Source organism: Brassica oleracea, chromosome C5 (genome assembly GCF_000695525.1).
Source record: "Brassica oleracea var. oleracea cultivar TO1000 chromosome C5, BOL, whole genome shotgun sequence".
Taxonomy (NCBI): domain Eukaryota; kingdom Viridiplantae; phylum Streptophyta; class Magnoliopsida; order Brassicales; family Brassicaceae; genus Brassica; species Brassica oleracea.
Window position 1 is genome coordinate 30188499 of NC_027752.1, and position 15127 is coordinate 30203625.

General features: G+C 31.7%; 1 protein-coding gene and 1 long non-coding RNA gene across 5 annotated transcripts in view; one reads left to right on the forward strand and one right to left on the reverse strand.

Moving 5' to 3' along the window:
* Positions 1–1351, forward strand: part of LOC106296146 — a 15523-nt gene extending 14172 nt beyond the window's left edge. For both annotated transcript variants that reach the window (XR_001261155.1, XR_001261156.1), the window contains exons 2-3: positions 821–906; positions 997–1351. This is a non-coding gene — a long non-coding RNA (uncharacterized LOC106296146). The remainder of the gene's footprint in view (positions 1–820; positions 907–996) is intronic.
* Positions 1352–7079: 5728 nt separating this feature from the next.
* On the reverse strand, positions 7080–8473 carry LOC106293973 (protein TRIGALACTOSYLDIACYLGLYCEROL 3, chloroplastic-like). Of its 3 annotated transcripts, none has more exons than XM_013729600.1 (6): positions 8175–8473; positions 8031–8106; positions 7887–7964; positions 7604–7672; positions 7359–7389; positions 7080–7285 (listed from the first exon to the last, which is right to left on the reverse strand). In XM_013729600.1, the coding sequence occupies exons 2-6, from the start codon at positions 8058–8060 to the stop codon at positions 7107–7109; spliced, it is 387 nt and encodes a 128-aa protein (XP_013585054.1). In that variant the 5' UTR covers positions 8061–8106; positions 8175–8473; the 3' UTR covers positions 7080–7106. The 3 variants fall into 3 exon arrangements, with proteins under 3 accessions (XP_013585054.1, XP_013585055.1, XP_013585053.1); XM_013729601.1 differs by having other exon boundaries at positions 7599–7672; XM_013729599.1 differs by having other exon boundaries at positions 7080–7389; positions 7599–7672.
* Positions 8474–15127: the final 6654 nt, after the last annotated feature.

Genomic DNA, 15127 nt, shown 5'->3' on the forward strand with positions numbered 1-15127 from the left:
GTCTGAAGCTATCACTATTCCGGTGAGGGAAAGGAAGCTGCAGCGAGAGACCAAAGGCTTATGGTGGATATATTGGAGGATCTAACTGGTGAGACACAGACCAACAGTGTATACTCCAACAAGGAGTGGATAGTCGCCGATTGGGGGTCAGCGGAGTGGTTAAACATCTTTGGTAGGGTACAACGGTTGTAGGTGGTGAGATATGAAACAGAAAGGGGAACACCCCCCAATTTTTTTTGGTTCTGGGGAAACCGAAACCGTAGATTATGACAATGAATCTCCGAGGAGAGTTGCATGCGTGAATAAAAGCCTCGAAAAAAAACCGATGATAAAAACAGAGAAACTCAAGACAGAGATAAAAACGCAGCGAAACTAGACAAGAGAGTAAGCGAGATGAACAAAGGCTTGAGGCTGGCGGCCAGAGGCACCGCCGACCCCAAGAAACGGCAAGGGTGGTGGAGTCTTGATTTTCGAGTCTGAGAGAGAATTAGAACAAAGTTTAGAAAACCAGATAGTACAATAGTTATTTAATTGATTTATGTCTGCAAAGTAGTTGATAAAAGTTAGATTTGTAGTCAAATTTTTATTTTAAGTAACTATTGGTTATAAAATTTATTTGGGAAAATTGTATTTTTAGGTAAAGAAAGCACAAACATTATAATCCAACATATAATTGTCCCAATAGGCTAATGATATACAAAATCCCAATAATGTCCATGAAAATACAATTAACAAACTAATTATGAAAATATTAAAATAATATATAAAATAATTAAACTACATTCAACATTGACATAAGTTGTAAACTCGGTTGTGATAGGTGTGCGTGGCCTGAAACTGATAACACCTGGGAGCTTCTAGAGAATCTGCAGTCTATTTCTGCTTCTATAGATGCATTTGAAAAATGTAAGTTGCATCTAATGTAGCAGCTATGTGAATACTTTTTCGATGTTTGTGGATTTCTTTTGTTTAATGTATGCTTTCTTGTTTTCAAAGCTTAAGGCCAGGGAAGGCTGTTAAGAAGCGGAAGGGCCAGTATGGAGGTTGTAATTCTCAGTTGAATAAGAAGAAGAATCAGCAAGGGTTAGCATCTACATCAGATGATGCTTCGGAGAAAACCGATCCGACACTCAACGAGTTATGAGGACCAGTCATTGGTTCTGAGGGTGATAGTGCAAGAACAAATGGCCTTCTAAAGGTTAAGCGTAAGAAGATTCATGAAAGAGGTGCTAAAGTCTGGTATTGTGAAAAGATACATACCAGATGAAACCACAAGTAACAACCAGATAACAAAAGCTGCCGATCAGAACGGGACACCAGACTTGGACATCGTGAGGATCATCAAGGCAGTGGTGGGGGGGTTGGTAACTTTCTCGTCGCTGAGGTCAGTTTTTCACATTAGAGTTCAAATTGTTGTCTACTTGTTTTGGCTTTATACCTACTTATAGGTCTGATGGGGAGGAAGTAACGGTTGACAACAAGTTTCTCAGGGCTCATAAAGTCATAACCATCATCTGGTAAGATTTATTTTTCAGAGCTATGTACTATCTGGAAGATTCTAACTGATTTGTGCTTTTTGTGTTAATGGCAGCTGATTGATTTCTACGAGCAACATATCACTTACAAGCCGAAAAGCTAAGCAAATTGTTAGTGCTTATAGGTAGAATAAGATCATATTTGTAGACTGGAAGTAGTGGCAAGTTGTTATTCTTGGAGGTTTGAGATTTGTTTTTTCACCTCCTCGGGTTCGTTGATGAGTTAACTTTTTGTTATAGCAAATCTTGTCTCTTGGATTCTACATTTTTTCTAACCGAGAATTTTGTTAAGCTTGCTTGTTCAAAGATAAAGTTCATGTCTCGTTGATGTTATCAATGTTGATCCTCTTGAGAATAAAATATGTGAAAAGATTTGATTTTTTTCTTTTGGTTCGCGTCTTGTTTTGTTGTTACCTACAGGTTTGTGAATCGAGATACACACTGCTTGTAAGCGACTGATTCTTCTTACAAATCACTTTCCCATTTTCTTTGCATGTTCCTCAGCCAAAGCAAATAACCTTCCTTCTTTCTTTTCATCGACAAAGAATCCCCATACTGAAGCTGCATTCAATTCCTATACACAACATGAGGCATAGATATGCATTATGAAAGAAACTTTGTAAAAAATTAAGGGAAACTTAGGTGTTTAAAGAAGAAAGGTTAATAGACAATTTTTTGATTTTTTTGTTAACAAATTTGATTTTTTCGAACATAAAGATAATATTTTCATAACTGCACTTCCTATATTTTCGCAACTGTTCATTATTATATTCTACTATATGTAGAAACCAGAACACATGTTTGAACTCTATTTCTACGGATATTAGATTTTGAGTCGTTTGTAGATGATAGGTTAAATGTGTTCCAAATATATTTAGATAACTTTTATATAGGTAGATTGTTTATTCTAATCGTAGTGGATTCAATAACAAAACGTGAATTTCAATTTCCACTAATTCAGTTTTCGTAGTATGTAAATTATGTAGTCTGTAGAACGAAATCTGAATTTTTTTATGTAAATAGTTTTAGAACCCAAAAATTAACTCTATATTGATATATGTATTTTTCTAATAGTTACTATTTTTCCTTTTTTGGTTTGTAAAATTACTTATTTTAGTTTATTTTGATAAATAAAAAGGGAATTAAAGATAAAAAAATAGTACAAAATTGGTTTTATCTTATTGGGATAATGTAAGAATTTTCTGGCGTCAAAAAAAAAAAAATTCCCAATTTATTTTCTGAAATTGATCAGCAAAGGAGGTTATTAACTTTCAAACTAAAGATAAACAATACTTGTAGTCTTGGGGATAAGATGAGAATTTGGGGCAAAACGTAAATCCGTTAATCCTGAATTCAAATCACACCAGAAATTAAATTGACATTTGTTTGACCAGACGTCATAGGACCATGTAATAGATTTTTTTTTTGGAAACCTGACGTTAGGCTACTCGTCGATTTTAATCCCTTGAGAAATTATATGGAATTCGCCGACACCCAAAATTGCAAAAAGAAAAAAATTGAAGAAAAGTTGTTTCGTTGAAGAAGTAACTAGAAAAATCGACACCAAACAAAATCAATAGAAATTATATACTTGAATTGAGATCCAAGAATTATTTAATAATTTTTAGTATCTTAGTTTAACCAAATTCAATAATTATCTAGTATTTGATCCACGCTTTTGAAGTCTGAGAATATTTTATGGCTGAAAATTTTTTAATTAATAGAAATTATAATTTCTATACAAAAATTTATATAATATTTTTTTTTTATAACCGTGGAATCCCAAAAACTTTTTAGCATAATTCTGTTTAAATTTGTATATCTTATTTATTTTATTAGTTTTCATAACATATTTTTTTTTAGTTTTGATGAGAATTTGGATCCGTACTATATAACAACTTTTTATTTAAGATAACTAAAAGTTAGATTAAACAGTTTATTAGAAATTGTCATTTTGTCGTTTACTACGTGTGTAGAAGTTTAGATTTTTGATCGCTATGCACGAAACTTAAAATTTTGGCAGCAGAAGAATGAAGAAAAATCTCATTTATTGTTGTAGATGAATAGATAAGACGATAATTTAGTAAGAAAATTAAATATATAGCGAGTAAATGTTGTTGATTGGATACAATATACATGTCTACACATGTCTACGTGTAGACAGCGCCCTACGATGTAGAATATGAATGTGGTGGAGCTTTTCGTTTATTCATGTGTAATATTTAGCATGGACCACAAGTTAGGTTCTATTGTGAGTGACTAATATACCATTGGTGAAATTTTAAATATCTAAATAAAATCAGTGGCATAATCCATAATATATCACATGAGATCAATATTTTTTTTTGATAAAATGTGAAATTTATTGATCTTGGTAAAAAAGCATTTACAAGGCTAAGAAAGCCTAAAAATTTACAAGGCTAAAAGAGGTAAGGTTTATATTCTTCCTATGTATTTGATGTAGCCATGAACCATCTTTGCATCAGTCCAGCAAGCTCATGACCAGCTTTGTAGCGCAGCGAAGTGATTCTGTTGCGCATTGCCTTGTCGATAGTGCGGATCAGTTAATCTACCGAGCGGAAACCCGTGCGATGTCTTCTTTGGTTTCTCTCCTGCCATATGTGGTATATGGAGGTTTGAAAAACAATTTTCAGCAAGATCCGATCAAGTATTTGCAGGTTGTTTGCGTTCACTAGTTGCAGAGAGCTCGTCCAGTTCGGGTATGTTCTGTTCCCACTGAGTCTGCTTGCCAGCTTTTCCCAAGCTGTGTAGGAGTAGGGACATGCGAAGAAGACATGATCACGCGTTTCATCTCTCTCCCCACACAGAACACAGCTCTGCTGTATGCCCCAAGCTCTCATTCTATCACCTGTAGATAATCTATTTCTGACCGCCAATCAGACAATAAATGTGTACCGCGGCACACCTTGAGTGAACCAGACAACGCAACTCCAAGGTACCGTAGCCTTCTTTTCTCGAATCTGCTCCCAAGTTTTATGAGAAGAGAACCAGGGCTTGAAGTCATCATCAGAATGCTTCCATAATACCACGTCACTGCCTTGCCGAGCATCTGGTTATCGGTTCTCTCTGAATGCGTTCATGAAGTGCGTGATAGTGTCGCCTTCTATGACCTCTAACATTCCACTGCTCGTGAGAAACTGCCTCACAGACTCTAGCATTACGAGGTATGCCTAGATACTGAGTACCGACAGCGCCAGTGATGTCAATAAGTTTTCCAAGCTGCAACCAATTATCAAACCAAAAGAACGCTAACTTCCCATCCTTAACCTCCATCCGAATGAACTGATACGCAAGAGGTCGAAGCTTCAGTAACTTTCTCCAAATCCACGATCCATTCTCCAAATAAGATCAAGATTAACTTCAAAACAGTTTTATTTTCACTACAAGAAATATCGGTATTGGTAGCACCCAAAAAACGCTACTATAGGGCTTTCGTAGCGTTTTTGTAAACGCTCTGACAGCCGCAGCTATAATAGACCCCCCCTCTATCGTAGCATATTTTCGTGTGCTATAAAAAATATAGATATTATAGCGTTTATTTGTGAGCTATAAATTAGTGTTTTTATAGCTTTTTATTCGTGCTATGGTTTATTTTTTTATGGCATTTTTTTAGTGTTGTATAATATTTTATAATGACATATATATGATGCTATTATATCTTATTTATATTTTAAAATTATTAGTATTAATTATTTAATTTTAATTATTAGTTAAAATTAAAATTGAATTATAATATAAATTAGAACTAATCCAAATTTAAAATTGAAATTGAATTATATTTATTAATTAAAATAATTTACAAATAAAATTATTTTTACAAAACTAAACCAGAATTAAAAAATTAAGTAAACCATAACACATGGACCAAAATCTAATTAACGCTAAACAAAAATCTAAACATAATTAACCCTAAACCTAATTTCTCTGCTGCCGCCTCCTTCCTCCTTTGCCTCTTTCTTCTCCATGTCTTCCTCCTTCCTCCCGCGACACCATCGATGACTATAGGGACGAGTTCGAGACCGGTGATGACAAGCTCAAGACCGGTGACGACGGGTTGAGACGGGGGTGAGTTCGAGATGTCTCCTCTTGGTCACGGCCACTACCTTTTCTAAACACAGAAAAAAATCAGATTAAAAGCAAATAGATAGAGAGAGATGAGAGATGACCGTTACAGATGAGAGATAGAGATAGAGAGACTTTACCTTTGCTTTGAGATGGCTACGGCACAGGTCCTCCAGAGCCTCTGTTAGCTTACTCGACAATTGCATTTCTCTCGTATCAACCTATTAAATAAAAAAAAGGAAACTGAATCTTAGATGAACTTTCTAAACAAAGGTGAATCTGAGATGAATTTATTGATCTCGTTTATTAATTGTGATGGTGGTTGAGACAATTTTGTTTTAAGGCATGGAGAAAGTGGAAGAGAAGAATACGAGAGGTAAGAGGGGAAAAGTAGAGAAAGTGGAAGAGAAGAATCTCGATGAAGAAATACATCTTTTCATCTTGTTCATTTTGGTCCATTAGATTTTACTTAATCGAACGGCTTTGGTCAAAAGAGAGTGTGATCCTAGTCCTTACACTTTATTGGTCGATTCGTTTTGACCAATAAGATTTTTGTAATTATTTTCCCATTCTATTTTCTGTTTTAATACACTGAGTATTAGTGTAAATATTAATGTACAAAAAATATTCTGAGACAAAATTCGAAGATTTAAATTTCACAATTTTAAATTTTAAAATTTAACTTTCAATTAAAATTGTTAAAATATAAATTTTGTTATTAATGTTTGGGGTATATGAAATGAAATATGGTTTATGAAATAGAGTTTAGGGTATAGAATTATGAGAATTTGCCTAAATTTAAAGATTATATATTATAATTTAACATATATAATATAAATTCGATTTGAATTATGTGGATTTATGATTTTTAAAAATTTCATGATAGGGTTTGAATAATTAGTTATTTTAAGTATTAAAATTTAGATTCGAGGTTCTTATTAAGTGGAGAGGTGGTTTATGTCTGAAGTTAGGGTTTAGGGTATATAGTTTGATTGAAGATTTTATGTTTTGTAAGTTATAGATTAAGATAAAAAAAATTTTGAGTTTAATTTTAAGATTATAGGTTATAGTGTGAAACATTAGAGTTTAATTATAAAGTTATAAAATTTAAAAGTTTGAAAAATTACAAATTGTGTTTTTTTTATTTCTATATTGTGTAAACAATGGTTTTAATGTTTAAAAACAGAATTTGGAGTTAAAAGATAAATTTTAGGGTTTAGGGCATGTTTAGGGTTTGGAACATGAGGTTAAAAATTTATTTTTTCCTAATTATTAGTATTAGCTTTTTTTATCATATTATTTGTTGTGTTATTTTTGAACTTTATAACAAAGCTCCAATTATCATCTAGACACTACAATTTGATCTATAATAAAAGTGTACATTCATTAAATTTATAAAAAATACATTATTTCATATATCATCCAAATACACAAAAACCAAAACAATTCCTAAGTCTAGGGACTTCATCTTCAACCTGCAAAACAATCCTAAGATCGCTGGAATCTCTGCAAGAGAGGTAACTGTCCGCATGAAAGGTGAGAAGAGACGACGACGGTCAAGAAGACATCACCAAAGATCAACCCTTGCATTTCAGAAACTAATGCATTTCCTCTGAAAAGTCTGCAGTCTGCTGATGTTGTAAACAAGAAGAGCTCCAACAGCACATCTGTACGCAGAAGTGACTGCACTGAAACATTTTTGACCTGCCGTTTCCCATATATGTGCTTTGATCTCCTTACCAGTTGTAATACGCAGATGGACATTCTTCGACTGCGAATACAATCAAGTGACAAAAATACCAAATTCAAGTTCGAGAAAAGAATGTTCAAAGAAAACAGCTCACGTGTAGAAACACCACCAATCAACTCCAACTTTCTTCAAAAACTCAAAGTTGACTCTCACTGTAGTTTCAACATTAAAAATTCAGGAACTCTTTCAATAAAGAGAAACGAGCAAAGATAACATATATATGTACTTACTTCACCTCTTTAGCCATAGCGACAGAGTTAGTACCATCTTCCAAGTTCCAATGCCCACTACTTGGTAGCAGCACCTGTAAGCAAGCAGGTTAATTAATCGAGTTCTTGAATAGAAAAGATAATATCATCCATAGAAATGAAACGAAACAGAGGCAGTGCTGCTCTAAGATTTCATTAATAGATTCACGCAAAGACACAAAGTAAAAGAAGAAATAAAAATGCAGAGACTTAACCCCAGATATATACACTCCAAACCAAACATACACTACTCATGAAAAGAGCACTTACAAGGCCAATGCAAAGCCCTGAAACCTCCTCGTCACTTGTCAAACCAGCTCGCTTTTTTCCTCGTATATAAACCTCTCCCTGAGAAATACCAAGCTTTAGAGACAATCCAAGGCTACAGGAGAGAAAAAGGAAAGACTTGCACACCTTGTCTGAAGGAAGAAGAATCATCCTCATGCTCTAACTTTTTAAGCAAACCTCCTCCTCCTTACTTTGATAGACTCTGCATATATCAAAATATTAGCCAACACTGTCAATTTGCAGAAAAAGGCAGCAACTTTGTGAAATTACAATGAATTTGGTGGCGGTGGAACAAAGTGATACTTCTTCTTGCTGTAACGACGGATTGGTGGGAAGAAGCATGGAAGTGTAAACTTGAACGAAGCAACAAAGGGGAAGATAACGAAAAAATGATTCTGGGTTTTGAGATCTTGAAGATTGGTACCGATTTGGAGAAACTGAACCACAAGAATCAACACTGATCAAAGGTTATGAACCCTAATTTCAGTGAGGTGTTGGCAGTGAGGAGAGAATCCTAGCAGCGGCGAAGCGGAAATCTCCAGTTGCAACACCGTAGCAATGGGGTTTCAGTCAATCCAAGCAACGTTGAAGCAGAGAAGGAAAAGGAAACGATTTTTTTTTGTCAAAGTTGAAGAAAGAAACCCAAATTGATTAGAGAAATAAGTTCGACTATGGAGGAGGAGAAAGATGAGAGAATAGTTTTTTTTTCTATGAATTAGAATGAGTGATTTTTTTTTTGTAAAGAAAAAATAAAAACTCTACCTAAATGGCACAAAAGCTAAAATTTTGGCCAAGTGTTTTGCCTCCAACATGACTTTCCCGCTATAGTGGTGATTTTTAGGCTTTATTAAGTGAAAATATCTGTAGCCCGATTTTAATGCTACGATAGAGTTAGGATCCAGATTTTGACACTTTTAGCAGCAGTTCGTGAATTCGTGCTACCGCGAACTACTATCAATACCTATATGTCTTGTAGTGTTTATTTTAATACTCCCTCCGTTTTTAAATATAAATCGTTTTAGAAAAATTTTTATGTTCCAAATTATATGACGTTTTCAGTTTTCTATGTAAATTTTTTTTTTAATGTAAAAATTTATTAACATTTAATGTTATATGACCAATGATAATATATCTTCTAATTTATTATTGGTTGATTTGTGGTTAGGTAAATAATTAATGATGTTTTTGTTTAGAAAATGTAAGAAATTAATGATTTTGTTAATTTGTGTGCACAATTCTAAAACGACTTATATTAAAAAACGGACTTATATTAAAAAACGGAGGGAGTAGTATAGTTGTAAAGACATCATTTATGTTTTATTTATCTGTTACAAATTTAGGTTATTTATATAGATATATGGGAATGATGTGATCTTGTCCTGGACAGCTTTATCTATCAGAAGAATAAAACGCTCATGTGCGATAATGGACCTTTGCCTATTACGTCCAAATAGTGTAAACTGTCATTTACAAAGCTAACCAAATTAGAGTGTAAGTATCTGTCACGGACCCGCGGTGGCTAGAGCTAAAAACCAGTATCTCAGACCAATACTTGTAATTGCAGCTCCTAGCTAGGTTTCCAAACACAATGCATGTAAGAACATGTAAAGGAAATGGGGGATATTCTCTCAGAGAACACATAACGTTAGCGTCTATCTAATGATGCGATATAATTCAATTATATCTACGACAGAGGCGGGTGCGGATTCTAAAGCAAGGTGATGAGCTGCGGTAGTGAACTTCAAGCAATGTGATGAACTCCTAGAGGTTGGTCATACTCTCTTGTTATAAAAGTTATAGATATTAGAATATGTCTCCCATTCAATTTTAATTTGGTATCTTGTGTTCTAGCTTTTTTTCATATTGCATATTAATACTCCATCCTATCGACGACTATTGACATCTCAGGACCGCCTAATGCATATACTATTATCAACTCTCTTATCACCTTTACTTTGATGTGTTACCATTCAAAACCATTCATTGTATTTGCTATACAAGCCGAGCTTTTTGTGGTCGCTTTCCTTGCTAAGGCCAAGCAGGTAATAATAATAACAATGCCAGACCTGTGATTACAAACCATGTGTGTGGTCGTCCTACCATTTAACAGTCTATGCTGTACAGTTTTTAGACTTTATATACGTGTACTATTTCTGCCTAAATAAACGCGTTTTCAAACTTTTAAAATACAAATATTTTAGAGCACCGGCTATAATTTTTCAATGAGTCTCTAGATATTAAAGTAAAAAATAAGAAAACAAAGATGGCAACAAGAAATTGAGAACAAATACAATTTGAAAAACCTAAATACACTCGTCATTCTGATGGTCTAAAAACTTATAACCAAATAAATAAATAAAAATTGATATTTTACTATTTTGAGAAAACTACCAAGTTTCTTTTCACCAATGATGTTCTAATTTTTTATATAAAATTTCTAAAGTTCATTCTTTGAGAAAATACATATTTCCTTACATAGAAATTTAAGCAGAGCCATAAGCTCAAACGACCAAACTGGACTTCAGCCAGCGATCTATTAAAAGACAAATACGCAAAAAGGCCTATTTTCTTTTTAGCTTTTGATCTTCTAAAACTTAGAATCGACTATGCTGTATGCATATAGGTGATTCATAAACAAACCGATTGCGTATATGGATTTTCACAAGGTTTACCGTCGCGAGGATACATGTGTTTTTTAAATGTCATTAAATATTTTGGGATGTTTATTTCAAAAAGGTTAAAGTGTCACACGTGCATGTATTTAAGGTACGGTATGGGTTACATGAATTAGTCATTTCGTTTTCTCATCTGCGTTGGCTTTCGGCCTTACTGGCTACGTAGATTAGATGTTTGGGCCATATACATTCGCAACATTCCAAGATTTGTCGGGACTCACACGAGTGTGTACTTGATACATATAATATGCATTCACCTATAGAGTGTAGGTGTATGGACATGCAAATAAACAAATAGTCTCTAGTTTCCTCTCTTTTCCACAGAAAAGGCAGGCTTGCACTAATCTCCACACTCGCATTTTACTCTGTAGAAAGCATGTTCTTTACAGCAAACCAAGTGATAAAAGCATATCTAGGCACACCTTGTGCAAACCAGATGAGCTTATGCCAAAGAACTGTTTCACGCCTAATTCCTAACTCTTTGTTTTGACTATGATTTTATCAATTTACAGTTTAATTACATTTTTTCATACTCATAAATATTTTGCAGATAATTACTCTCATGACATACAAATATAAATATTATGAGTTATGGGTTTGATTATTTTCTTGTTTTTTTAAATATGTTCATATATATAACCTGTGTAAAAAGAGTTTAAAAATAATTCAAGCAATCACAAATAAAAATAAAAATTAATTTCAAAATAAAAACTGAAAACATTATTTGAATTATAAAAATATTTCCCCTAAAATATCACTTAATATGATATAAACAGGGTAATTATTACTGGATTTATTTTTTTGAAAAAGTTATTACTGGATTTAGATCATATCTAATCACATTATTAAGGACTTTCACTTTTAATTTTTTTTTCCCAGTCTAAACATTTTAAATAGCAAGAACACCATGCTTTCTACACGTGCCAAAGACTAGCTAGTATATAAACTTCTATTTTAAATCGTGGATTAGTAAGAAAACATTTTTAAACTGAGAAAATGATTTTATTAAAAAAACTGATTGATGCACCGAGATATTTGGTTTATTTATTTTTATTATCTAATCTAGATTATATGATTTTATGGATGTTAGGATTTTGAACTTTATTACCAATAGTCTTTCCATGTTTAGAATTATATTCAGCTTATAAGTTCTTGATAGACGAAGAAATTAAGAATATTCTCAAATTTTTGTTTTGACTAAGCCAAGTTTTGACATTCAAAACGTAACTCAACGGAAGTGAGAAGAACTCTTCCATTGTCTATTCCGAAGTACTAAGGGACAGTAATCAGTTTCCTTTCGCTTCGAGCCCATCAAAAATTCACAACAATATGAGCCATAAAGCAACGAAGAGAGATAAACATTACAGTAAGGAGAAGCGAGCGTGTGCGTTTTCAAGATCATTAATGTATACCACTTACATGTTTCTTGTTTGCCCAACCACTTCCAAGTTCATTCAATTTTCATGCTCTTCGGTTTCATACCACACGAAAATTCATATCAAAATTCGTTGAATTGATGTTCAAAAAAAAAAAAAAAAAAAAATTCGTTGAATAGTATTTTTAGATCTATTGGAATATCACCGTTTAATTAACAAGTTAAGACTACACTTTGCAGGTTAACCAAAAAACTATATACAATTTGTAGATATCATGACAGTTGAATCTAAGAAGATCTGCTAGGAAACCATTGGATTTTATCTTCTTTAAGAATTGTCCTCTTCAGCAGCAACATTATTTATATGTTCTGTGTACAGAGATATTAACAAGATCCCCATAATCTTAAATCATATTAAAAAGAGTAAAAAATACAAAACGACCTATACTATTGATGCCACCATATTATAATTGTTTACAGAACCAAACCAGTCCGAAACATAGTGTCTCTGTCATGATATATTAAATATGCACATTCGTTAAGAAACTAAAACCCAAATAAATATATATCAAAATAACTCTATGTTAGTTTCATAGCGTTTATGTTCATTTTTATAATAATTAATTAAAAAATATAACCTTAATGAATTACAATGTTATATGTAATTGCCATTATTTAAAATATTTAATAATTTATGCCAATTAAATTTTTTGTTTTAGTTTTCTTTTTAAATTTTTCTAAATAAGATATATAATAAAAGGAAATATTCATATAATACAAAACGAAAATTATATTTACAAAAGGAAAGAAAACATAGTTTATCAAAAAACAAATATATATATAATGTTATTTCTTAGAAAGGAAAGTTCAAAAAACCGTTTTGATCTTAAAAATAATCATCTCTTTAAAACATAATATTAAAAACATATATAACATATATTTTAAAATCAATAAAATGATTTTTTTTTAAATCATTCCATTTTCTCAGATTATTAAAAACTTAATTTAAGGTCTTACTATATTTATTTTTAAAAAATTATATACTTATACAACATAATATATATACATTTAATAAAAATACATAAACCAATACAAAATTTTATGGTTAATATTATTTAGAATAAATTTTAATTTATCTTGTTACATCTAAATTATAAAGTAATTTACACCAAAAATAATTTATTTTGTAAATATTTATAAATCTTCATTTATAAAACTTAGTACTAATCATCATTTTAGTTTTCTACTATTTTTACAAATGCACAAATATCAAATTATAAAAAAGAACTGACGAAAGTATATATGCATATTTAAGATGAAGAATTGAGCTAATGCAATAAATAAAATCACCCAAATTTAGTTTAACTAAAATAAAAAATGATTGTGCTTCATTTTGAAAATATATATGTAACTTAATATAATCCACAAAATGAGTAACTTGAACGACTAAATTTTTATGCCCAAACTAAAAAGTCTAAATGCAAAAAATAAAAATGAAATTTTAATCTACTTCAGCACAAAAAATAATTGTGGTTAATATGGGAAAAAAATATACCCAAGTAAAAACCAAATAGACTAGATATTATATATCCAAATTACATGTCTAATTAAAATAATATGATATTAATTAAAATAAATCATACATAGAAATAAAAAAATTGTTAAACAAAAATTAGAATATTAATAATTTTATCATATATTTATTTTGTAAATATTTTATCTGTGCATTGACATGGAAAAATCACCTAATATTTAACTGAGTCAGAAGATAACTAACACAAAATCATGATCGGCTATATTTCGTGCCACGATCACTGGTACGCTGTCCACAAGTTTCCTGTTTGTTGAAAACTGAATTATTTATCGACAATACTTCGAAGTTGGTTCAATGTTGCTCTCCGAAACTCCGAATGTATTGCCCCGTCCCTACTTTGCCTTTTGAACAGCTTATGTTATTAATGCTTCAACGAAAAGACAGTAAGACATATCCAGCTAATTAGGGTTGCTCTTGTTTGAATCATTTAAGCCCCACGAATATGTAATTAAGGCACAAAAATAAAGCCAGATCCTCGTGTGGAGATCCCGAGTAAATGTGAATCCAAAACAAGTCATGTCAAGATTTCAAATCATAGCGTTTTTTTTTTTGAAACACTAAATCATAGCGTTTTTATTCGAATTTTGGACCATAAAAGGGATTATTGGATTCACTAGATATTTTGTGGGTTATCAGTTTTGTTTGCGATAATTGAGAGTTGTTTTGAAAACCTGTTGATTGAAACAAGGCAAAAGAAACTAGAAAGTAAGATGTACGTTAATAGTTAACAAGAATTACATAAAAATAGAAGATATATGGTGGAGATAAGACTGAGATAGTGATGAGTCTAAAAGGGAACAAAAACTTTAATAATTTAAAAACTCAGCTTTTTTGAGATGGACACGGATGCGATTTGCAAAGGACACGCCTCTTTGGAGTCTAGCTTGTGTTTGCATCACAAGACAAGTTGTTTGTTTCAACTTTCAACGCCATCCATTTAACTTACTGTTTTTCTACCAAATGTAGCGATTTTAATATATACTACAATATGTATATTTTTACAAATCCTTTAAACATGCTTTCCGTTTCCTATATATTTCGACCTTTAGCAAATACTGATGTTTCGTACCGAACTACAGTGATATTAAACATAGGAAAATTAAATTGAAAATGGCTCATTTTTTTTTTTGAACTTTAATGGCTCATTTTTTCTGTTATCGAATTAAGCAAAATCAGGTAACTAATATATAAGTACTTCCTTCAACATATCTATATTATTAAAAGAGAAGTACCCATTTGAAAATGTTCTTATTTCATTAATTAAATTCCTTTTTTTTTGCTTGTCTTTTTCAGTTGCATTTATGAAATATCCTAAAACGAATAAAACTGCTTAATTTATTACTTGTCTTTTTAGTTACATTAATGAAATATACTTAAATGAATTTAAACTTTCTATTTTATTATTTGTCTTTTTCAGTTACCTTAATGAAATATACTTAAATAAATTTGGACATAATGTCATTTAATCAACCAAAAAAACTCATGAGTTATCCTTACGTGCATAATTTTAATAATGGAGATTTTTAAAAACGTGCATCATTAAAATGTTACCTAAAACATGCAGCACTAATATATAACA